This window comes from Procambarus clarkii, chromosome 26 (assembly GCF_040958095.1).
Source record: "Procambarus clarkii isolate CNS0578487 chromosome 26, FALCON_Pclarkii_2.0, whole genome shotgun sequence".
Lineage (NCBI taxonomy): Eukaryota > Metazoa > Arthropoda > Malacostraca > Decapoda > Cambaridae > Procambarus > Procambarus clarkii.
This window is the reverse complement of record NC_091175.1, coordinates 7,750,718-7,775,463: the sequence shown is the minus strand read 5'-3', so window position 1 is coordinate 7,775,463 and position 24,746 is coordinate 7,750,718. Positions and strand designations below refer to the sequence as shown.

Genomic DNA, 24,746 nt, shown 5'->3' with positions numbered 1-24,746 from the left:
CGTCTTGAGGCAAAGCTCAACGCCTTAAGCCATATTGATGCTCTGTCCACAGAGCATTCTCTCTCTCAAATTATATATACTGATGGTTCCCTACACCGCACCACGGGTGCAGCTGGAAGTGCAGTTGTCCTGACAATGGGCGATGGCCTATACTTTGAGTGGGGAGTCCGTATAAACAACTGGGCCTCTACCCTTCAGACTGAACTATTTGCCTTGATCCTTGCACTGAAATGTGTACAAGTCTCAAAACTTGATACATTAATTGTAAGTGACTCCTTATCATCCTTAAATGCTCTCAACTCTTTAAGACATAACTGTAACATGCTCGTGTCCGAAGCTAGACACAAATACAACAAAATTATTAAGGATGGTAACAGAGTCCATTTCATGTGGTCTCCATCTCATGTTGGCCTCCGAATGCATGATAGAGCTGATAAGTTAGCCAAAGAATCTGCCTTTAAAGGAGCCGTTGAGTGTAACCTTGGATTGTCAATGAGCAATCTGAGAGCAGCTGTACACCGAGAACTTCAACAAGATCTTGTAGATCTGAGGCAAAGTGAAATTGACACCAGTAATTCCATCTATCATCATACTATCATGCAAGAGGAGCCACACATCTATGGATCATCCAATAAAATCAGCAGACTTCTAGATGTTACTACTGCTCGGCTTAGACTCGGTTACAAGTATCTCTGGGAATTCTCATTATCTGCTGATGTAGACCTGACCAAATGTAAACTGTGTCAACAAAATTATTCGCACACCCTCCGTCACTATGTGATGGAGTGCGAAAAGATACGTGAATTTAGAGACAATTCTATAACCAATGTTCCAGCGATGTGTCAATATTTCATTCAAAATGATCTGCTACCAGAAATTTTAGCCAAATATCCCCAGTTTGCTAACTGTAGGTAGTAACTAAGTGATTGTAACCTATCCACCGCTGCCCACTGGATAGGGGGCGGTGTGCAGGACAAACATATAAATTTTGACACTAGCTCTCCACATATGTCAGTTGCTTAATTTAGAACCTGTACTTGAGGTCGATCTCGAACCCATTGTTGATGTGATGACTTATATTGAATTTTGTAACTAGCTCATCAAGATTGTAACTTGCTTAGCTAAATGAATTGTGGGGTTCAGTCCCTGAGCCCATTATGTGCCTCTGTAACCCTTTCCACTACCGCCCACAGGATGGGTATGGGGTGCATAATAAATGAACTAAACTAACGCCCGCATTCCTCTGCTCAGCTGAGGTAGGCCTAGCTAGAGGACACGGCCGCGGCCTTGTGTGCCCTGGATAGCTGAGGCAGGCCTAGGGTACGGCCACGGTTCAATCCCCGACCGTCCAAGAGCTTGGGCACCATTCCTTTCCCTCCGTCCCATCCCAAATCCTTATCCTGACACCCCTTCCAAGTGCTATATAGTCGTAATGCCTTGGCGCTTTCCCTTGATAGTTCCCTTCCCTTCACTGCTACTTCCACAGTGTTCTCATCTATGTCTACAGTTTCTAGCTTCAGTTCCTGGACCCCGCCTTTTCACCTGCAATCCAATGCAGGGCAAAATTTCCCTTTCAAAATATCTTCCTTTCAAATCTAATAAGGAAAATGTGATTGTATCCGGCTTGTGCAACTTGCTCGTTAAGTTCATTTGGGTTCACTACCTCTCTTACACTGGATACTCTCTGAGGTCTCTGTGGCTCAGGCTGCCACCCATAGTCTCCTGTGTATGGCTACACCTTGTCAACACTCTCCTTTCTTCCACCAGGTCATTCCTTCTTAGTATTTTGTATGTCTGTCTGTCTGTCTGTCTGTCTGTCTGTCTGTCTGTCTGTCTGTCTGTCTGTCTGTCTGTCTGTCTGTCTGTCTCTCTCTCTCTCTCTCTCTCTCTCTCTCTCTCTCTCTCTCTCTCTCTCTCTCTCTCTCTCTCTCTCTCTCTCTCTCTCTCTCTCTCTCTCTCTCTCTCTCGCTCTCTCTCTCGCTCTCTCTCGTAACTCTGGGATGAGACTAGTTACAAGCTTCTGTGCCTTTTCAAGTATCCTTGTGCTGTTTTTGACGTTTGGGTTCACATGTGGACTGCATTCTCTAGGACGGGTCTCACGTAGGTGGAGTTCTGATGTTCGTAAGTTTAGAATATGCTGTTGACCTTATCCAAAGTGAAGTTTGTCATTTGCATTGTTAACTTTATATTTGTGGCACGATATACTGAATGGTATACTGGTGGTAGTAGTGGTGACCACTACTGGCAGGCACTGGTGGTAGTAGTGGTGACCACTACTGGCAGGCACTGGTGGTAGTAGTGGTGACCACTACTGGCAGGCACTGGTGGTAGTAGTGGTGACCACTACTGGCAGGCACTGGTGGTAGTAGTGGTGACCAGTACTGGCAGGCACTGGTGGTAGTAGTGGTGACCAGTACTGGCAGGCACTGGTGGTAGTAGTGGTGACCACTACTGGCAGGCACTGGTGGTAGTAGTGGTGACCACTACTGGCAGGCACTGGTGGTAGTAGTGGTGACCACTACTGGCAGGCACTGGTGGTAGTAGTGGTGACCACTACTGGCAGGCACTGGTGGTAGTAGTGGTGACCACTACTGGCAGGCACTGGCGGTAGTAGTGGTGACCACTACTGGCAGGCACTGGTGGTAGTAGTGGTGACCACTACTGGCAGGCACTGGTGGTAGTAGTGGTGACCACTACTGGCAGGCACTGGTGGTAGTAGTGGTGACCACTACTGGCAGGCACTGGCGGTAGTAGTGGTGACCACTACTGGCAGGCACTGGTGGTAGTAGTGGTGACCAGTTCCAGGAATGGAATGGTGGTGGAGAGTGAGTTAGACAGTGTGGGGGGTAGGATAGTGAGAGGGAGGCTAGGTGGTGGAGAAAGTAGGTGGAGCGAGGATGGTGGTAGTGGTGGTGTCGTCCCCCAGAGGCAAGATGGTGTGATAAGACACGGGGCGACCTTTCCTCCCCTCCTTACCTGCTAATGAACACCCTGTCTAAGAATCACCTGAAAGGTAAGGTGGGAGGGGGGGCAGAGGAGGAGAGCTGTCAAGGCACGCCTGGAAACAACACCATACAGCACAAACACTCCCGTCAAGTGACGCAGCTGTGGCTCATCACAGCAAGGACACGTGTCCACAGCCTCCACACACCTGAGCCAGCAGGTGTAACTTACAGTATAACTTCCACCTATAGAGACCGCTCCAACTAACCTCAACCTCTTCTCCTTGGAGCGGGAAAAAGGCATCTGACCCTCTATGAGTACGCCAGTATTGATGTAACGTCTACTAATGCTGATGGAATTACAAACAAAGGGTTGATAGAACGATATCCACGTTGCCCAAAAGGCGACGAAGCTCATGATCTTATTAGGAAACTTGATCTTCCTAATAAGAGGAGGCCAAGTGACGAGGGAAGAGATGCAGAACAGGTGGAGAAGGGAGACACCTAGAGGACATGTAAGAAGGGAAGATATACAAGTGAAGCAGGAAAAGTATGTGGAGGCCACCTGTAACCACAAGGGTCTGGGAGTACCACAGGGGTCTGGGAGTACCACAGGGGTCTGGGAGTACCACAGGGGTCTGGGAGTACCACAGGGGTCTGGGAGTACCACAGGGGTCTGGGAGTACCACAGGGGTCTGGGAGTACCACAGGGGTCTGGGAGTACCACAGGGGTCTGGGAGTACCACAGGGGTCTGGGAGTACCACAAGGGTCTGGGAGTACCACAAGGGTCTAGGAATACTACAAGGGTCTAGAACAGAACACATGCTGTCGCAGAGTTATGGAGAACGCAGGTATAGGGGCACCAGTAGCCTAATACATGACGATTTCAACTACAGAGACTAACTTGTGTACGGAAGGACTGCTTGCTTGATACCTGCTTGATGGGGTTCTGGGAGTTCTTCTACTCCCCAAGCCCGGCCCGAGGCCAGGCTTGACTTATGAGAGTTTGGTCCACTAGGCTGTTGCTTGGAGCGGCCCACAGGCCCACATACCCAGCACCACTGGACCCCCAACACCACTGGACCCCAACACCACTGGACCCCGGTCTTACCCAAGATAAGACACAGGAGCGGAGCACATACAATATGAGGCACCCTTAAGAGCCAGCAGTTACTCCACTGTAGTGTCCGGACATATGGTCGAGTTGAAGGTGACCAGATGGAATTCGAAGCCCAGAGATGTACAGAAACCAAATTAAACGTTCACACCACTCAGAAAGGAAGACAACCGATATACGGTTAACAGTTATCAGCGCAGACACGGCCAGAGGAACGTGGCCAGAGGAACGTGGCCAGAGGAACGTGGCCTGAGGAACGTGGCCAGAGGAACGTGGCCAGAGGAACGTGGCCTGAGGAACGTGGCCTGAGGAACGTGGCCAGAGGAACGTGGCCAGAGGAACGTGGCCAGAGGAACGTGGCCAGAGGAACGTGGCCAGAGGAACGTGGCCTGAGGAACGTGGCCTGAGGAACGTGGCCTGAGGAACGTGGCCTGAGGAACGTGGCCTGAGGAACGTGGCCACAGGAACGTGGCCACAGGAACGTGGCCACAGGAACGTGGCCTGAGGAACGTGGCCTGAGGAACGTGGCCAGAGGAACGTGGCCTGAGGAACGTGGCCTGAGGAACGTGGCCTGAGGAACGTGGCCAGAGGAACGTGGCCTGAGGAACGTGGCCTGAGGAACGTGGCCTGAGGAACGTGGCCAGAGGAACGTGGCCAGAGGAACGTGGCCTGAGGAACGTGGCCTGTGGAACGTGGCCAGAGGAACGTGGCCTGAGGAACGTGGCCATAGTGTTGGGAAGAACGCGTGGAGGTCAGCATCAATTTAGGAAGGCGAGGAGGAGGAGGAGGCTGTGCTCTCTTCTCACGAGAGAAGCCCAACATGTTTGACGACAACACGGCCGCCATTCCTACGTGGACCACCTTCCCTTGGGGGGGGGGGGGTTGACCTCGTGCAAGTCACATGTTTTTCAGATTATTCAAAACTAATGAGGACAGTGAAACTTGTATGAGTATTATAGGAGGGGGGGGGGGGGGGCAGATTAATGGCTGCTAGAGTTCAACCCCCCAGCAAGTGTATGGTAATCATGGAACGTTTGATACAAGACCTGAAGGAAATAACACTAGAAGAGAATGTTAACTACATTAACTCAAAAAGATTGATATTTGAGAGTAGAAATTTGTTTTCTTTTTGTATTTGAGAGTTTTTTTTATATACTCAAATTTGTATTTGAGAGTTGAGAAATCACAATAAGGTGATCCATCACATGTGTAATGAAGTAAGGGCGAAGAGGGAGAAAGGCCTATTGACATAGCTCGAGTGCAGGGAGGAGTTGTGTAAAATCCTGGTTTGTGTCTCTGTGAGAGGCTGCAGGATCCAGTAAGTTCAGTAGAACTTCGGTTTCAACTCTTTTGACTATGTTGTAGCTCAGTCGATTAAGGCAGCGTCTGGGATGATCTTGGACGCAGGTTCGAATCCTCGTCACGACCCTTGTGGATTTGTTCGGTACCAGAAGTAAGAGGACTAAGCTACGAAGACAGATTAAGAAAACTCAGACAACTCTTAAGAAGAGAGAAGGATCCGACGGGATACGATCACTACATACAAAATACAGAGGGGGGAATAGACAGTGTGGACACGGACAATTTGTTCGAATTGAAAGAAAATAGGAAAAGAGGATATGGGTGGAAATTGGGAACACACGTAAACATACTGAAAGGTCCTCCCTAGCACCCACCCCCACTTCTCGCTGTTCAGACCCGGAGTTTACTTGGATCCTGGACCATTTTCAGGACTAAAGTATACTTGCTGTTTGGTCAGTAAACTACTGTTACTATGGTAACTTTAATAACCCTCCTTCTTCCTCCCGCATGATTGCAAGGCCTTGAGGCCCACCAGCAAGCCAAGAGTGCGGGGGCCAGGAGCTAGAGTCAACTAAAAGGTTGTAGAAGCCACCTCCACCTCCACCTTTAATAAGAGGTACGACAAAGAACTTGAACATGGAGAGGGTAAAGACACCAGGTGTACCCGTAACTACAAGTCAAGACACAAAGAGCTTCATCTTGCTACTCAAAAAACAATAGAGTTGGCCACACTTTCACTTTATGCTTGCTTCCGGGGTGCCCTGGTTCGAATCCCGGTCCTTGACTTCAATATACTAGACTGTTGGTGCTCGTAATCCAACTTTGGCCTGATAGGCTGGGCTATGTCTTCTACATATTGAAGTTCAGTTTAGCATCATCTGTAATGCACTAATATATATAATTATAGGGGGTCTAGGCCTAAGGCCTAGCACTGGAACCCTGACAGTTACTTACAGCTTTAACATGGACGTTAACAATTGTATTGGGTCATTTTACAAACAATGTTTTGATTTTACAAGTCATTAATGCATCAATGTTTTATAAGAACTTAACAAATATGATTTTCTTTTGTTTTCCAGGTAAGATGACGAGAGGTGTGTGATTGTCCTGGGTAACAAGCTGTTACTCCCTGTTAGTTGTCGCGCGAAATCAGGTCAAGTATTTAATTATACTCTCAAAAATTAATTAACCCAGACGGTTAGAAAAGCCTGATGGCGGGTAGCAAGCTGCTGTGTTGACAAACTTGCAACAGGTGGCTCTTAGCTTGCACTCACCTGCAAGGTAAGTCTCGACTTAGTCTAACTTGTTGCATTTTCAATTAATTCAGTCTGGTGTGCTTCACTAGGCCTATTGTGTCGTGGTCAGTTAACAGGTAACAAAGAGGTTTTCACGTCATGGTATATGTTGAAGATGCTGATGTCTTGAGTAAACAAGAATGAGGTTGTTAACAGTAATTAGCGAGCATGTGGTGCCAGAAGAGCAGAAGATGGTGGCATGAATATTAAGTAGGTGAGTTAACGTCATAATCAGAAAACGGTGGAGTGGTCCGGTGGTTGTTAAGAGTGAGAGGGAACAGTTAGCGCCGTGATCAAGCGAGAGAGGGCGCCCTCACTGCTATCTGATTAGTGGTGAGTAATGCAGAGGTAGGGGGCCCAGACCCATGTTTGGACCTCCTAGCACGCCCTCCTCCTTCCTTCTCCTCCTTCTTCCTTACTACACCTGGCATCTTTATCCTTACGTTTTTCCTTGTCTCCCGTCCTCCTCTCCCTTCCCACGCTCTTCAATGCTCCTGTACACACAACCAGATTGATCACATCGCTCAAGCGTCCTAACCAGTAAGGTGAAACGTTCAATACACAACGGTTGAACTGGTGTGGTAGAGGACTTCCTTCCCTCCCTCCACCACGCCCTTCCTTCCTGCCTGTCTTTCTCCCTCAGTCTTTTAACAGGAAGGAGGAAGATGTCATAGAGAAGAAGACCGTTGCTGAAATGTCATTACTTTAAGTCCACTCTGTCTTGATGTTGATTTCTGGTACTGACATTAAGAATGGTAATGTCAATGAGTACACCTGAGAAATGATCCTTTAAGTTTCACACTGTTGCATGAGGATTGCAAGACAAGCTCTCATATCGGGGCCCCTAACACGGAAAGCAAGTTTTTTTGTTTAACTTGTAGCCGAGTTTCATTGCTTGGAGAACTGATTAAAACTTAGGCTCAAGCTTGGAGAACTGATCAAAACTTAGCCTCAAAGCTTGGAGAACTGATCAAAGCTTTAGGTTCGAAGGTTAGATATATGAAATGCTATGCTCTAAAACCAAGATTTTCCAGTTTAGAAAAGAACGCGGTACAACAACAACACCTTAGAGAACACACACATGTTACCGCAGCTTGGAGAACACAAGCCGTGGGTTCAGAGGCACAAACACCCAACCATGATGACAAGAACCTCTAAGAGGCCCATGTTCCCAGAACAGGAAGGGAGGAGGAGGAGACAGGCTACTGTTATTGTTCGTACTTTGCAGCTGTGAATATTCCCACCTTCACACCGCTGCCAGGCGACCCGCGGTCATTTTAGCAGCATCCAACACAGCTGCCATTTTCGGGACAAGTTAAGGCTATTGCGTTCTTATCGTAACAACTGTGTCACCATACTTCGTGTGTGAAAACATCGACCTTAAGATCCCAACGGATAATTCAGTTGTATGCTGTTTTGAACCGCGCGAGTTTGAATTTCCCGCTGTTGTTGTAACCGCCATGCCCCGCCCCCTTCTGTGTTGAAGTGCCAATGGTATCGGGTTTCGTGAGTGTTGTTGTCGCCGCTGCTGACAAGCCCCGCCCCTCCTCATTCAAGACCAATAGGATAAGGTTTCTCAAAAGGGTGTTGTGGCTCCTTTGGCCAATTACGAGGAGGGTAAGTGTAGCGCTTGGCTGCCAGCTGGCCTCCTGGCGGCCCAGATGCGCCCGCCACTGTTGAACGCTTGTAGGGGGGACTGAACACTTTACGAGTGGGCATTTATCGTATTGGGTGTCGCGATTAGTGTTTAGTGTTGATATAACGCGTGTTAGGGGGGCAACTTTCCCAGGTTGTTAAATGTCGTTTACTCTTTAATGTTTTTTAAGGAAAGACTCACACACAGGTAATGTGTGGGGTAACCAGGAGCCTCGTGGCTGAGTGGACACTGCTCGTAGTCCTTAAGGCCTGGGTTCGATTACCGGCCGAGGCAGAAACAAATGGGCAGTTTCGTTCACCCCTGATACCCCTGTTCATTTAGCAGTAAATAGGTACCTGAGAGATAAATACACACACACACACACATATGCGGGAAATGCACCTTACGACACTGGAAGACAGAAGAGTAAGGGGAGACATGATCACAATCTACAAAATCCTCAGGGGAATCGACCGGGTAAACAAGGATAAACTATTCAACACTGGCGGTACGTGAACAAGGGGAAACAGGTGGAGACTGAGTACCCACATGAGCCACAGAGACGTTAGAAGGAACAACCCAGCGCCCCCCCCCCCTTCCTGTGTCTCCAGCCAAACTTGTCCCACACACTCTGCTTCTCCTCTGAATCCACTCATCTCAAAATGATATCCAATATCGTTATATCCAGTGCTCATCAAAATGATATCCAATATGAGTTAATATCTTTTAATATCCCCCCCCCCCCCTTGTTATATAGCCCGGTCTCACAAATGGCCACTTCGTTAAATATCGAACCGTTTTGCGCATCCAGAAGCGTACGCACCCAAGCAACCCACCCAACCTATCGAGGCTGTTGCATAGAAAATGTGAATACCGCGGTGCTTGCGTTTTGCTGATAGGTCGCAATTTGAACGGAGTATTCCATTGCTAAAAAAAATATGGACCTATTAGCAAAAAATAACGAACTAGAACACCCACGTTGTTCTATGTTTTCGTTCTTTCGTTATTGCATCAGCCGTGAAAATTCAACTTGTTCTCTGATCTATGTGTGGGTCAGTAAGAAGACAAGGTGATTTACTAACTAGTGGGTGAAGAGACGCATCAGGTGCAGGAACCTTGTGCTTGTACCACAAGTGGGGGGGGGGGACACAGATGGAACATGTGTATATATGCGTGTGTGCGTGCGCATGTCGCAGGAGCGCCCATAGATACACGTTTACGAACGGACTGCGACGCACTCATGCGCGGCTACACCCCTCACGCACAGGAGGGCACGAAGGGCCGCCACGCTCGCCCGCCCCGCACGCAAACGCACTCACTCACGCACGCAGCGACGCCCCAGGTGGCTGTGTATAACCCCCAGAGAGGCACGGCAGCTTCTTTGAGGCCACGCGGTCGATGGCTCTCTCGCAGTTGTCAGTGTAGACTCATGCACGTATGGAGGCTCATAGACTCATGCACGTATGGAGACTCATAGACTCATGCACGTATGGAGACTCATAGACTCATGCACGTATGGAGACTCATAGACTCATGCACGTATGGAGACTCATAGACTCATGCACGTATGGAGACTCATAGACTCATGCACGTATGGAGACTCATAGACTCATGCACGTATGGAGACTCATAGACTCATGCACGTATGGAGACTCATAGACTCATGCACGTATGGAGACTCATAGACTCATGCACGTATGGAGACTCATAGACTCATGCACGTATGGAGACTCATAGACTCATGCACGTATGGAGACTCATAGACTCATGCAGGTATGGAGACTCATAGACTCATGCACGTATGGAGACTCATAGACTCATGCACCCCATCAAGCAGGTATCAACCAGGTATCATAACATCAGCGGCGTATGCGAGGTTGGTTAATAACATCAGAACTGCCTTCAGAAACCTGTGTAAAGAATCATTCATAACCTTGTATACCACGTATGTAAGACCAATCCTGGAGTATGCATGAATATTTTATATTTACGTTGCAAAGACAAACTTAACTAACCTAACCTTCCTAGGCCTAATTCACGATATCTGAGGCCTAATATAGTACACGTGTGTGCTATACTTAAGTATTTTTTTTTTTTTTTTCTTGTCGGACTCTTATAAAGTGAATAGTACCAAATTCTACTCTCTAATTCCTTAGTACGTCAATCTTTGTACTATGGTTACAATACATAGTTACAATAGTTACATAGTTACAATAACTACTCTCTAAACAGGAGGATGGGTTGGATTTACTGATAGGTGAACAGGGCCATTAGGTGAAAGAAAACACTGCCTATTTGTTTCTGCATCGACCGGGAATCGAATCCAGGCCCATAGGACTACGACCTCAGAGCGCTGTCCACTCGGCCGCGAGGACCTCAGATCCTCACAACCGTAGGTGTGTATTTACTATTTGTGTCTGCAGAATCGAGCTCCTGGACCCCGCCTTTCTAACCACTCTATTTTTCTCAGTTATGTCTACTACATATATTTCTCTTACACGCGCGCGCACACACATCCCCAGGAAGCGGCCCGTAACAGCTGTCTAACTCCCAGGTACCTATTTACTGCTAGGTTAACAGGCACATCAGGACGAAAGAAATTCTGCCCCTTTACTTTCGTCATCGCCGGGGATCGATCTCCGGGCGCTAGAATTACGAGTCCCGAGCGCTGTCCACTCAGCCACCTCTGTGTGTGTGTGTGTGTTTTTAGCCATTTAGCGACAGTGCTAACCAACACCTTGGCATTTAAGTGTGTCTCCCACGGACAGGGCTAAGAGAGTGGGTCAAGTACATTGTGGGGGTCATTCAGCACTTGACCACAGAACTAGGTGATTAGACTGCTTTAGCGAGGTCATGAACTCCTTCGGTGAGATTACATGATGGTCTCAAGAGTGTCTTCAAGTGTTGCAGTGTTCACATAACGTCCAAAGAGTTCAAAACATCTCGACTCGAGGGGAGGGGAGGGGGGGTTGAAAACCAGTTAACATTGAACATCCTTGAAGATAATGTTCAAAATCATTTTTTTCCTCTAGAAATATTTATACTTATTGGTCTATTACGGCCTATTGTAACACCTCACGGAACACTTGCAACATCTGAGACACTTGTAACGTCTCAGGGACACTTGCAACATCTCACGGAACACTTGCAACATCTCACGGAACACTTGCAACATCTCACGGAACACTTGCAACATCTCACGGAACACTTGCAACATCTCACGGAACACTTGCAACATCTCACGGAACACTTGCAACATCTCACGGAACACTTGCAACATCTCACGGAACACTTGCAACATCTCACGGAACACTTGCATTATCTCACGACATCCATCGTAATATCAAACGCCGCAGCTTTCAAGTCTTTGCGTGTAAGATACGTAAGAGTTTGTTTGGATATTTTTGCTTGTTTTAGACACTCTTAGATAAAAATCTAAGAGTGATTTTAGATCTTAGATCTCTTAGATAAAACCCTTACATTAATATTTACTATTGGTTTGCTACGGGCTGCTTTTTGTAAGCATGTCAACAATATCATGTTTATTGAGACAAGAAAGAAATATATCTCAAAGGGATAGAGTAGCTTAGGCTATTTCTACGCCACGCTATGCTAGCTCCATAGCAGCATGTACAACACTCCCCAATAGGAAGAAAACCCGCTGGGTTGTTCATCCTGTCAGGAGAAAGGTGTTACTCGAATGTCACATGCTGGTGTGTTTAGGTTGTGGGTGTTACCTGCTCTTAATGCCGTGACTGCATTCACGAGTCACCAGAATATAATTGAATTGTCTTTGTCTCTTAAAAAAAATTGTGTTAAAGTGTGTGTGTGTGTGCTTGGACATGGGGGTCGAGTTGTGCTTGCGCAGTCAATGATGAGTCGCTTTATAGCTGTTTGAGCGAGAGAAGTATTGTTTTTATATATATTTTTAAATATATTATATGTACTTCGGGTACATTTTCAACTTACTTTTACAACAACGGCCAGAATAATACTGATACACAATATTACCCACAACCTTAGCACTCCCAGTAATGCTTTGCACTGTTAAACTGTTTGGCAATGTTTACAATCTGTCTAAGGTGGATTATTTCTGGTAATTGGAACTGAAATACATTGTGACACTGTTGGCTTCCTTACTACCCCCCCCCACCCCCCGTCCCATCCAAAACCCTTATCCTGACCCCTTCCATGTGCTATATAGTCGTAATGGCTTGGCACTTCCCTCGTCCTCTGATAATTCCCTTCCTTTCCCTAATTAAACCCATGATTGCATGACGGGAATTTCCTCTGGTGTGATGGCCCTCGGGCTGGTCCAACAAGCATGCCCCCATCATCTTAATGTCCCACCTGATACCCACACCAACCGGATGCTCTCTCTCTCACCCGCTACTGATGGACTTCTCCCCTCTGGCGTCCAGTTTCAACTCGGCTCTTACGGCGCTTCGTTCTGCACGACGAGGAGTCCCAGGGTGGGATACGGCTGTGTTAATTATAGTGGGTCCCTGAGTAGTGGGATAACTGTGATAGACGGGTCACTTGACTGGGGGACCTGACACTCGCATCTAAGACTCCCCACCTGCAGCTGAAGCCACCTGCACCTCTGCCAGCCGGCTGCCATCACCAGTAACCACCTGCACCTCTGCCAGCCGGCTGCCATTACCGGTAACCACCTGCACCTCTGCCAGCCGGCTGCCATCACCAGTAACCACCTGCACCTCTGCCAGCCGGCTGCCATCACCAGTAGCCACCTGCACCTCTGCCAGCCGGCTGCCATTACCGGTAACCACCTGCACCTCTGCCAGCCGGCTGCCATTACCGGTAACCACCTGCACCTCTGCCAGCCGGCTGCCATCACCAGTAGCCACCTGCACCTCTGCCAGCCGGCTGCCATCACCAGTAACCACCTGCACCTCTGCCAGCCGGCTGCCATCACCAGTAACCACCTGCACCTCTGCCAGCCGGCTGCCATCACCAGTAACCACCTGCACCTCTGCCAGCCGGCTGCCATCACCAGTAGCCACCTGTACCGCGCCCCAAGTAGCAGGATCACGGGGAAGGGGAAACACAACACCACACTGAACGAGGCCCCGCCTGGTCAATCTCCCGAAGGGGGCCGTGACAGCGGTGGATGAGAAATTGTCGAAATTGGAGGGAAGAAGGTGTGAGAGAATAGACGCAGAAATGGCGCGGAGGATGAAGAGGGCGTCACAGGAAAGAGGAGAAGAGGATAAAGAGAGAGGGCCCCCGGAAAAGGGGGAGTTACGGGGGGATTGGGAGGAGGATTCCCACGGGTGACACACATGTAGAAACAGCGATACCTTTTTTTTTATATATTTGCCAATAATCTTTAAATCGTCTAGTTTTTTTGTATTGCTTTTCGTTTTATTTCTGACGGAAATGGGGGCGGGGGGGGGAGGATGGGGCAGGGGGGTGGGGTGGGGGGAATGGGGAGGGGAAAGAAAAAGAAATAGAAAGGAAGATCAGAAGAAAAACAGAAATGTGAAAAATAGGAGCAACGGACAAGTTGAAGAGGGGGAGCAGGGGCGGGGAGAGGTGGAGGGGGGGAAGGGGGGGGGGGTAAAGGGACTGGAAGGGGAAGGGAAGGACTTAGGAGGAATAGAACACTTGAATGTTGAGTGAAGGAGAGGTGTGGAGGGGCGAGCTTCCCCTTACATGACCCTGGATGGTGGGGGGGGGGGGGGGGGGAGGGTAGATGTTGTGGTGGTGGTGGTGGTGGTGGTGGTTGGGGGTTGGTGGTTGGTGGTAGTGGTGATGGGGGTTAGTGGTGGTGGTGGTGGGGGTTGGTGGTTGTGGTGGTTGTGGGGGTGGTGGTGGTGGTGGTGGTGGGGGTGCTTCCCACGGCCTCACACTCACCCCTCCGCTAATCTACCGTCTATGCTCGCCTCCTCCTGCTTCCTGGGTCCACCTCCAGCTCCTGAGCCCCACCTTTAACTATACGTCCTGACCCCCTTATCAAGTCATAGCATTATCCTCATTGCTACTGTTTCTTTGATCATCAAGTGTCAAGTTATGGTCATAACTTGACACGATTCAGAGTTGTACTCCAGCATCAGCTGCTGAGACTCGCTGAAGGGTATTGAGTCCATCCTTAACCAGTGAACCAGTGTAGTACTCTAGTACTCTACAATGTCTACAAGGATCCTGCGGCGACTTATTCCAGTTTTCACACCTTTGCTCACAAATACTAACCTACTGAAATGGTTCCCAGCGTTACAGAAAAGGCTAGTTGCAATACATTTAAAAAGTACGACACACTATTGCAAGAATTCTTGAAATGATACGTAAGTGTAGCTCAAGTTGCTGGTGGGTCCTGTGACTGCAGGTCCGGGGAAGACATAGTACCCGAGGGGGTCGTGTTCTGGGGAGATGTTTACAGTGAGTTAGTGAGCTGTTGTGGTGCTTCTCAAGGGTGAGTGAGACGGTGGGGGGGGGGACTCCTTGCCTTGAGATGGTACCGTGACTTCGGGACTTCGGGACTTCGCGTTAACTTCGGGACTCGATGAGTGTCAAACCTATGAGTAGATCAGTGTGAGGGGAACTCGGCGAGTGAGTTAGGGAGGAAACGGAGCTAGTGTGTGTGAGTAGATGAGTGAGTGAGTAAAAGGGGGTAATAGAGTACTGGGCAAGGAAATGAAGGGAAGGGATTTATCAGGAGAAAGTGGCAAAGGAAGGAGAATACGCAGCAAGTGCTTTCATGATACACTTTAGTGACGAGTGTATTAGGGTGCTTGGAGGGCTGCTGTGGGGGGGGGGGCAGGTGTGGGGGAGGACTGCTGTGGGATGTTGGGAGGAAGTGTTCTTCAACAACAAACTATAACCACCATCCGTTACCACCACCACCACCACCACCACCACCACCACCACCACCAACAACAACAACAACAACAACAACAGCCACCCGTTACCATAACTGTATACAACCCGTTCTCGCAAATTTAATAAGTCAATATTGACTTATTAGTTGCGTGCATAGGTGACATACTAAACATAATAGTTTCCCTTGAAAAGCTTCATAGAAAACACCGACCTTACCTAACCTACTTAGTATGTTAAGATAAGCATCTTATTGCTTCGTAATTACAATTATTACCTAACCTATACCTATAATAGGTTAAGTAACAATTGTAATTACGAAGCTATAAGATGCTTATTTTAACATACTAAGTAGGTTAGGTAAGGTCGGTGTTTTCTATGAAGCTTTTCAAGGGAAACTATTATGTTTAGTATGTCACCTATGCACGCAACTAATAAGTCAATATTGACTTATTAAATTTGCGAGAACGGGTTGCTGTATAATCTCACTGTTGTATATATATATATATATATATATATATATATATATATATATATATATATATATATATATATATATATATATATATATATATATATATATATATATTTTCACAAACTAGCGTTGTATGATGTATTATGAGTGGCAGTGACATCACCCTAATATATCACATGTTGTATTTAGTATTAAATCAGGTGTTGTATTTAGTGTTATCCCGGGTTTTTTATTTGCTGTATTCTCCTACACTTTTGCTCTCGATGTATTCTACAATCTACCACCAGTGCTGCATAAATGTTCAGTCGTTTGATATTGTATTAATCGTCGTAGCAAGTGTATTGTATCCAGCCTACTGTAGTGTGAATTGTATCGAGAAAGGTGTTGTTGTTGTTGCTCCCGTTGCCAGGAAATGCCAACGTCTTGAATCATAGCCAGATTGATCAGCGGGAGTAGGAGCTCTGGACGCAAGGTCACGCTTAACCCCCTTGTAAATTAGGCTGAATTATATGTAAATGATTAAAAAAAATGTGTAAATAAGAGCGAAATTTTTGAATTGAAGCTAAACTATTTGTAAATGAGGGTTAAACTATTTGTAAATGAGGGTTAAACTATTTGTAAATGAGGGCTAAAATGTTTGTAAATGAGGGCTAAAGTATTTGTAAATGAGGGTTAAAATATTTGTAAATGAGGGCTAAAATATTTGTAAATGAGGGCTAAAGTATTTGTAAATGAGGGTTAAAATATTTGTAAATGAGGGCTAAAGTATTTGTAAATGAGGGTTAAAATGTTTGTAAATGAGGGCTAAAGTATTTGTAAATGAGGGTTAAAATATTTGTAAATGAGGGCTAAAATGTTTGTAAATGAGGGCTAAAGTATTTGTAAATGAGGGCTAAAATATTTGTAAATGAGGGCTAAAATATTTGTAAATGAGGGTAAACAATAGGTGACAATCCTCGAGGGGCTGGTATAGAGGGGGGTAGGAGTTAGTTATCTGGGTGCTCTCCCCCCCCCCCCCCCTTTGTAAATTCGGGTATATAACGTTGTAAATGAATGTAGAGTATAGGTAGTAGTAGTGTGAATAATTATCACTTGTTTACATCAGCCCTTGTACACTTGCACCCGCCCCCCCCACCTACACACACTCATCTCCCCCACCACCTGTCCCCCACCACCACCATTCTCCCCCACCACCTGTCCCCCACCACCACCATTCTCCCCCACCACCCTGGATCACTATCTGCGGGAGAAGCATCGAGCTCTCTCTATCAGACTCCGTTATCAGAGCCTCCAGTGGTGGGTGGTAGGGGGGCGTAGTGAAGGGGGGTATAAAGGGAGGGGGAGGGAACGTACCAAGAAGGAGGAGAAGGAAGAGGGAGGAGGAGAGAAGGAAGAGAGGGATAGAAGGAATAGGAGGATTTATGAGTTAAGAAATATGGTTTCTTGGGAAGTGGGTGGGTTAATATCGACACTAAGTGCTGGGATAGAGATGGGAGGGGGGGGGGGGTAAGGGGGAAGAGAAAGTGGGGGGAGGAGGTGGATATACTGGTATGTGTGAGGAGGCCTGGTCGAGGACCGGGCCGCGGGGGCGTTGAGTCCCGAAATCCTCGCAAGGTAACCGCAGGAGGATGAGGAGGTGGATGTAGGTATGGGTATGTATGGTATGTATGATAGGGTATGTATGGTATACTGGTATGCATGAGGACACAGTGAGTGCTGAGGGTGTTGGGAGATATGGTGGCGTGAGGAGGGGGGGAGGGGGGGACAGGTGTTGGCGCGGACAGGTGTTGGCGCGGACAGGTGTTGGCGCGGACAGGTGTTGGCGCGGACAGGTGTATCTATCTATCTATCTATCTATCTGCTGTTTATTGGCAGAGGTCAGGTTAGTAATTTTCCTTTCAGGGAATTTTCTTTAACGACGTACGTACCTTGCTAAACCCCCCTACGGGAACCAGCCATATATATCCCCCCCACCCCCGCGTGTGTGTGTGTGTGTGTGTGTGTGTGTGTGTGTGTGTGTGTGTGTGTGTGTGTGTGTGTGTGTGTGTGTGTGTGTGTGTGTGGAGGAAGGGAAGGGAGTGATTTGAAGCACTATAATGTCAATATTTTCCTACAAAAGGTATTTTAAAGAGTGTGGAGATATTGGGCAACAAGGTTGTCCCCTCGGTCAAATAGGGTTGTCAGCGTGAACTACTGACACCCTGTATCTTCTCTGGTGGATGGTCTGGCCAGGAAGGGGGCTAGTTGGCCAGTCAGTGGACAGTTAAGAGTGGCCGCTGGATGAGGCCAGTACAAGAGGAATAGGGATGAAATGGGGATGTCCTCCTATCCTCATGCTTACCGCGCGGACACGGGGCGCCTGTTCCCACAGCAGAGTGAAGTGCAGATGTCTCTTCTGTGATTCCAAGACTTCACAGCCTCATGCATCTTCACTGTCATGTGTGGTGGGGAATATGAGCAGTATCTTCACTGTCATGTGTGTGGCGGGGAATATGACCAGCATCTTCACTGTCATGTGTGTGGTGGGGAATATGACCAGCATCTTCACTGTCATGTGTGTGGCGGGGAATATGACCAGCATCTTCACTGTCATGTGTGTGGCGGGAAATATGAGCAGCATCTTCACTGTCATGTGTGGCGGGGAATATGTTCAGTATCTTCACTATAATAAGACCTAAATTGAATTACTCTTATTAGGCAAAATTGTGCATTAATTTTACCGAGATTAAACTCCAGCAAGCTATCAAGCCAGACCAATTTTCCAGTTTTTACGGCAACTTACAATTTCTTGCAATCATCCACCGTTCTTCTCGCTGACAAGACTATCTTTCCTGCCTTGCTGACCCGGGTTTTAATCTAAGTTCACTTTACGTCTCTGGCCTAACAGTAAGTGCGCTCCTGAAACGATGGAGCAATGTAAATCGTGTCCCGATTTACATTAGATTGGAGGCTTGTCGTGTCCTCTATATTGTCTATTCCCATGACAAATCCTAGTGTCGTTTGTAAATGATAATACAGTGCTGTAGTTTGTATCCTTGTCTATGTCTGATAATTTAGGATGAGAAAAAGTAACGGGGCCAGTACGGTATCTTGGGGGGACTATAAGCTTTTCACAGTAGATGATCCGGATTTAACTGTGTTTCATCTTCCAAGTAGATTCATCTCCCTACTTCCCCGGTAATTCCCTTTGAGCGCATTTTGTGCGCAATAGCACCACGGTCACAATTGTCGATAGCTTTTGCAAAGGTTGTGTGTGTGTGTGTGTGTGTGTGTGTGTGTGTGTGTGTGTGTGTGTGTGTGTGTGTGTGTGTGTGTGTGTGTGTGTGTGTGTGTGTGTGTGTGTCTCTCTCTCTCTCTCTCTCTCTCTCTCTCTCTCTCTCTCTCTCTCTCTCTCTCTCTCTCTCTCTCTCTCTCTCTCTCTCTCTCTCTCTCTCTCTCTCTCTCTCTCTCTCTCTCTCTCTCTCTCTCTCTCTCTCTCTCTCTCTCTCTCTCTCTCTCTCTCTCTCTCTCTCTCTCGCAACATTTAAAGCTGCAAATAGTAATAATTTGTTCGGTAACCAAGAGGCATGCGTGCAATTGCGTGTTTAATTCAACTGTTTTGTGATGCATTTGTGTGTATCGTTTTGTGAGAAGCAACAGTAACTGTTGTTTAGTGAGAAATAACGGTAACTGTTGTGTTGTGAGAAACAACGGTAACTGTTGTGTTGTGAGAAGCAACGGTAACTGTTGTGTTGTGAGAAGCAACGGTAAATGTGGTTGTACGAACGCATCAAAAAGAAAAGACTAAAACTTGTTATTGTGACTAAAACTTACGATAACATTAAGTAGGAAGAATTACTGCAACGGGCACTGGACGGGGACAGAGGAACGACAAGATCATAGTCGTCGTTCATCTTATTCAAGACCTTATTGAAGACGTCGCCCCCCCCCACCCCGCCCACGACGACTGCCCACAAGGTAAATAAAAAACATCACAATACGAACAATCTTGAAGGAGTTTGATGGCGCCCCAGACTTGGCTAGAAGGTTAGGTTAGGTTAGGATAGGGTAGGTTAGGTAGGTTAGGGTAGGTTAGGGTTGGGTAGGGTAGGTTAGGTTAGGTTAGGTTAGGTTGGGGTCCACTACTGCTCGCGAGATGGGTATATGGGGGTCCACTGGATGGACAAATATAACCTGAAACGTGTTTCATATCCTTTCTAGAATTAAAACTTACGTTTCTCAACAATATATTAAAATTGTTTTAATGTGTGCGATAATATTACTTATTTACCGAGTGATGTTGACTGAGGATTTTATCGCGTGAAAAGAACATATTTTGTTAAGGTTTGTGAGTTAGATGAAAATGATTTTTGAACATATCGTGCGTTTTCAGCTGTCCGCTAAAGAATACTTTAGGGGGAAATATTCAACAAATTCGTGTAATAGATGTATTGATGGCTGTAACCTAGCCGATAGATGCTAGGCTATGAAGAACAGGCTTTTTTAATACAGTGTAGTCCCTAGGCTACTGTGCTTGCGTCCCTCTGACGGGAGCAGGTTGTGTGTGGGGCGCATACACACCGTTATACACTAGTGTGTATGACTAGTGTTATGAAGGGGCTGCACATCAAGAAATTTTAATTAGTGATTCCATATTCCCCCATTGCTATGATCCCCCAGCGTACCTGAGCTAGCCAGATTACCTCCATTTCCCCCCACTGCTGTGTTTGTCTGCCGTGGTCGGAAGTGACGGGCAGGTTTTCTCAACATTTCGCCTCCGTATGTCTCAACGCGCAACTTAAATGGGAAGTTTTAGTCTTTGCGCCCATTAACGGACACGTGTACACCGGTCGACGTGAATATAAACAGTCGGAAAGTGTCCAGAAAGTTCGTAAGAGGCGAAGTCAGGGAGCGTGAAGTATGCGGCGAGGCTCGGTGGACCAGCCACTGCCTGAGGCTAAGAAGTGAAGCAGAGGTCTTGTCTGGAAACAAGTTTCGCCTCAGAGATGACGAGAGAGTCTTGAGGGAGGGTGTGCGTGGCTCCCGCTCCGACAAACACAACCAAACACAACACGCTTCTCGGGGAAAAATCATTGTTTTTGTTTACAAAGTGGCGTCCCCCAAGGAACCGGGAGGCCTCTTGTGTTTTTGTTATACAGAAAACGTGGGATGATATTTGCTTGAAGTGGTAAAAAATATATTAGTCTTGCGCTGAGCAAGATTTGGGTTAATGTTACATGGCTCTTTATGTCACGTATTTTAAGTGCTTGAAATTCTGTGAAGAATATTAGTGAAAAACAAAAACCGGATTTATTGTGAAAGTTGTTGTTGTAAAAGAGTGTTACTGATGTGAGGTGTGGTTAGTGAGCCGTGTTAACTTAACCTTGGATTACCTGTGGTTGCTGTACACGAAGGTAAGACCTCCACGCCTCCTTACCCCAACCTTACCTTCCAAATACCGCTTGTCTCTTAACGTCTTAACTTGAAACTTGCAAAATATTGTACTCGATGACAAACTTTGCCAAATAATTTCCATTCGATACGAGTCTAAATTATAAATGTCAACTTTCCTAGCTATATAAAGAGTTAATGCAATATCAGTATATCAACTTTCTTCAATGGATACACGTCAGTGATAAATTAAGAGTTCTATATAGATGTAGTTTGTTGTGTTAACTTTTATTTCATTTTTAGTAGTAAGAATGTCTTGTGTGTGTGTGTGTTTCAGGAGGAGGTACTTGTGCTCACTTCTTGAAACTGTCCAGGAATTATTTATGCTTTTGTTAACTGTTGTAATTCTTAACGCCGCTCGAGTACTTTTATGTCCGTTATGTAGACTGTTGTGTGGGTGGTCGTACACGTATCATGCTCTCAGGCGCGTTCTTAACCGTGGCGAGAAATGCGTAAATATGTAGTTGGGTAATGAAGGGGGAGTTGAAGTGTGTAGTTAGTATGGTAGTCTCGTGGTGGTTGAAGACACCTTGACATGGAAGTCTTGTAAAGGTGGTGAAGACACCTTGACATAGTTAGCAGAAGTGCAGCCGTTCAGGTTTGGGACATGGCAGCAAATTGCTGCTTTTGGCCAGTTGGGTCATTAATAGTTCTGGTTATAACAAGCATGGGGCCTCATTCATCAAAATTCCTACTGTTAAATCCCCGAAAGCCAGTGTGTGTGTGTGTGTGTTTGTTTGTTAATTTGCCTTGAAAATAATGTTTAATGTTTCCTAAACACTGATAGATAAGTGGACGCCAAACAATAGATAAGTGGACGCCAAACAATAGATAAGTGGACGCCAAACAATAGATAAGTGGACGCCAAACAAGAGAGTAAATGTTGACGCTTTTTTTTTCTTTTTTTGTATTGGTTTAAGGAGGCGACAAACATGGTTGTGTTGTTTGTCAAAGGCCAGTTAGCCTACCTACTCTTGGTAAACCAAGTTATATTTAGTAACGGGTTTTATCGAGTGAGAATGGCAGTGGTGGTGGGGTGGGCTGGATGGGTCAGCCATGGTACGAAGCCTAGCCTGGCCCAGGTCAGGAGAGGAGGGGAGGGGATGGCCCAGGTCAGGAGGGGAGAGGGGAGGGGATGGCCCAGGTCAGGAGGGGAGAGGGGAAGGGATGGCCCAGGTCAGGAGGGGAGAGGGGAAGGGATGGCCCAGGTCAGGAGGGGAGAGGGGAAGGGATGGCCCAGGTCAGGAGAAGGGAGAGGATGGCCTGGGTCAGGAGGAGATGGTCTAAACAGGTCATGACTGAAGCATCATGGCTGGTGGCCTCCAGGGGCCTCCAGGTGGCCTCTAGAAGGCCTCCAGGTGGCCTCCAGGGGCCTCCTGGGGCCTCCAGGTGGCCATGTTGAGACACTATCAAGAAGGGGCCAGACAAGACGAGGGACACTTCAGACTTGAGTCGTCAGTAGTGATAAGTCTTATCTCCACCGGTCAGTCCTGTCGCTGGGATGGGGATGGGAGGGGGGAGGTCGTGGGGTAACTGCTCGCTGATTAAGTGATTAGGAAAGTGAATTATCCGTCGTCTTGTCAGCTGACAATCAGTATGAATCATGGATATCTCTCTCTCTCTCTCTCTCTCTCTCTCTCTCTCTCTCTCTCTCTCTCTCTCTCTCTCTCTCTCTCTCTCTCTCTCTCTCTCTCTCTCTCTCTCTCTCTCTCTCTTTTTACAAGTGCTACAAGCACGTCGCATCACATCACTAAAAGCCTAAGTCAATATTTATCATAGAAATTTTTCGCTTTCAAATTATTAAAAAAAGAAGTACCATTTTATACAACAGTGAAGGTGTGGAGGGACTATGGTGCACAATTGTTAACCACTAGGCCTAGATGATGTTAAATTGTCTAGTTTAGGCCTAGGTTCATCTAGCACATCCTCAAACTAGGCTGTTCTGACTGCGGCCGTCTAGAAATCGTTCTCATACTTTTAACAGTAATTAATAGCCTGACTGAAAAGCGGTATTTTCTCGACTAACAGTTAACATTATACAGTATATTACTAATCTTGTAATAGGCTTCGGTTAGATTGGGTTTGTTTGTTTCCGTTCCTTGAGCAGACTTTCCTTGTTGGCTGTGATGTCTAAGATTCGCTACTTGGAACAAAAAGTTCCAAGTAGCACGGGCTATGGTGAGCCCGTTGTTGGCGGTGAAGGCTGTGCTTGTGCAAGCTGCTCCTCCTCCTGCTGCTGTCTCCTCGAAGATGCTATTCGGTAACTTGTCTTACTTTGCGACAGAAAAATATATATATTTTTGCTATGATATGAATGACTGTTATTATTATATCATAATCCAGTGTACACGCGCAGTGACGACCCTTAGGTCCGTCGAGGCCCTGATCAAGTTACGACTCGAGGTGGGTCCAAGGGCCTTTGTCCCTGTCATTCCCTGTGCGTGGGTCCGGTTGTGTGATCAGCCACGTTGTTGTGACTGGTTCCCTGCATTACATATGCTGACGAAGTTCATTGTAGAGGCACGGTAGCCTCGGGTTATAGATTCATGATTGTATGATTAGATTGTATTAGTTCTACATCTAATTGTATTGTCATCATTCTATATTTTTGGTGACAATAATTGTGCTAATTTCCTCCTTACTTCTCTATTGGCCAACCTCACTTTGGTTTTGACAATATATATCACCTCTTTCAAACTCTAAGCTAAATGCCACTCGCTCCATGCTTCAAATGTGAGGTTGATTTAGAATCTAAATCTAATTCCTGTAAATGTAAACCTGTTGAACCAGTTATTGTAAAGACTTGAATTAGTCGTTACGAATCAAGTTTCTGATTCTGATAATGAGACTTCGTCTGCGTGCAGTGCTCGGTATGTACCTGGATTGTACCTTAATGGGGGTTTGAGAGTTCTTCTACCTCCCCTCCCCCACTCCCCACATCCCCCACTCCCCCCCCCCCCCCCAAGCTGGTCCAGATATGCCTCTGACGTAATCAGTGTACGGTTGATATTATGTCAACTGTCACTGATTATGTCGACTGTCACTGCTTATGTCAACTGACACTGATTATGTCAACTGACACTGCTTATGTCAACTGCCATTTTTTAGATGAAATCTTTTTGATTTGTTTTAAGTTGGTGTTTTCGTCCTGTTGGCCATTAGTATCTTTTATTATCTGTTGTATCAGTTATTATCTACAGCACGTAGGTGACCCAGAGCCGCCCGGCGCCTTCCGTGAGGTGGGGGGGGGGGCGAGCTCCATGCCCGCCCCCCCTCCCTCTCGTACCCAGGGGTATATGACGTTTTTACATCATGGTATCGACGTTGAAAAACGTTTATTCAACGTTACTCGAGTGTGTTTTGCGTCTTTATTGACGCAATTTTGTTGTGTATACAAATTCGGCGTTTTTATTAACAAAAAACAATATATATATAATTTTTTGTATAGTTAGGAGTAGGTCGGGTTAGGTGTTTAGGTTCTGGCAATTATTTGTATCTTTAGCACGTTAAGTGAAGCGTGTAGAGAAGTGCGATTCGAACGCTGGGATAAGAGAGAGGAGGTTCGGGACGCGTTCGAACGTCATCTGTTGTGAATCTGGTGTAATGTGGTGTTCGCTTATAAGTAGGGGGTTTTGGCGGCGAGGTTAATGATTATTTAGGCATTGTTTATGAGGACGGGTTGTGTTTATGAGGACGGGTTGTGTTCGTGAG

General features: G+C 46.7%; 1 protein-coding gene across 7 annotated transcripts in view; it reads left to right on the top strand.

Annotated features, from left to right (window-relative positions):
• The window catches only part of Egfr (epidermal growth factor receptor), a 329,685-nt gene that overhangs the window by 230,690 nt on the left and 74,249 nt on the right, over positions 1 to 24,746 (top strand). For 3 of the 7 annotated variants that reach the window (XM_045740026.2, XM_069331829.1, XM_045740025.2), the window contains exon 1: positions 20,583 to 20,998. The exons of 3 other annotated variants lie outside the window; for them this stretch is intronic. Coding sequence is in view for 1 of the 4 variants with exons in the window: in XM_069331830.1 (XP_069187931.1) it covers positions 6,447 to 6,456 (10 nt within the window). In the remaining 3 variants the exon portion in view is untranslated. Of the gene's footprint in view, positions 1 to 6,441; positions 6,457 to 20,582; positions 20,999 to 24,746 lie in introns of those variants that run through there. One more of the 7 variants, XM_069331830.1, reaches the window with a different exon arrangement.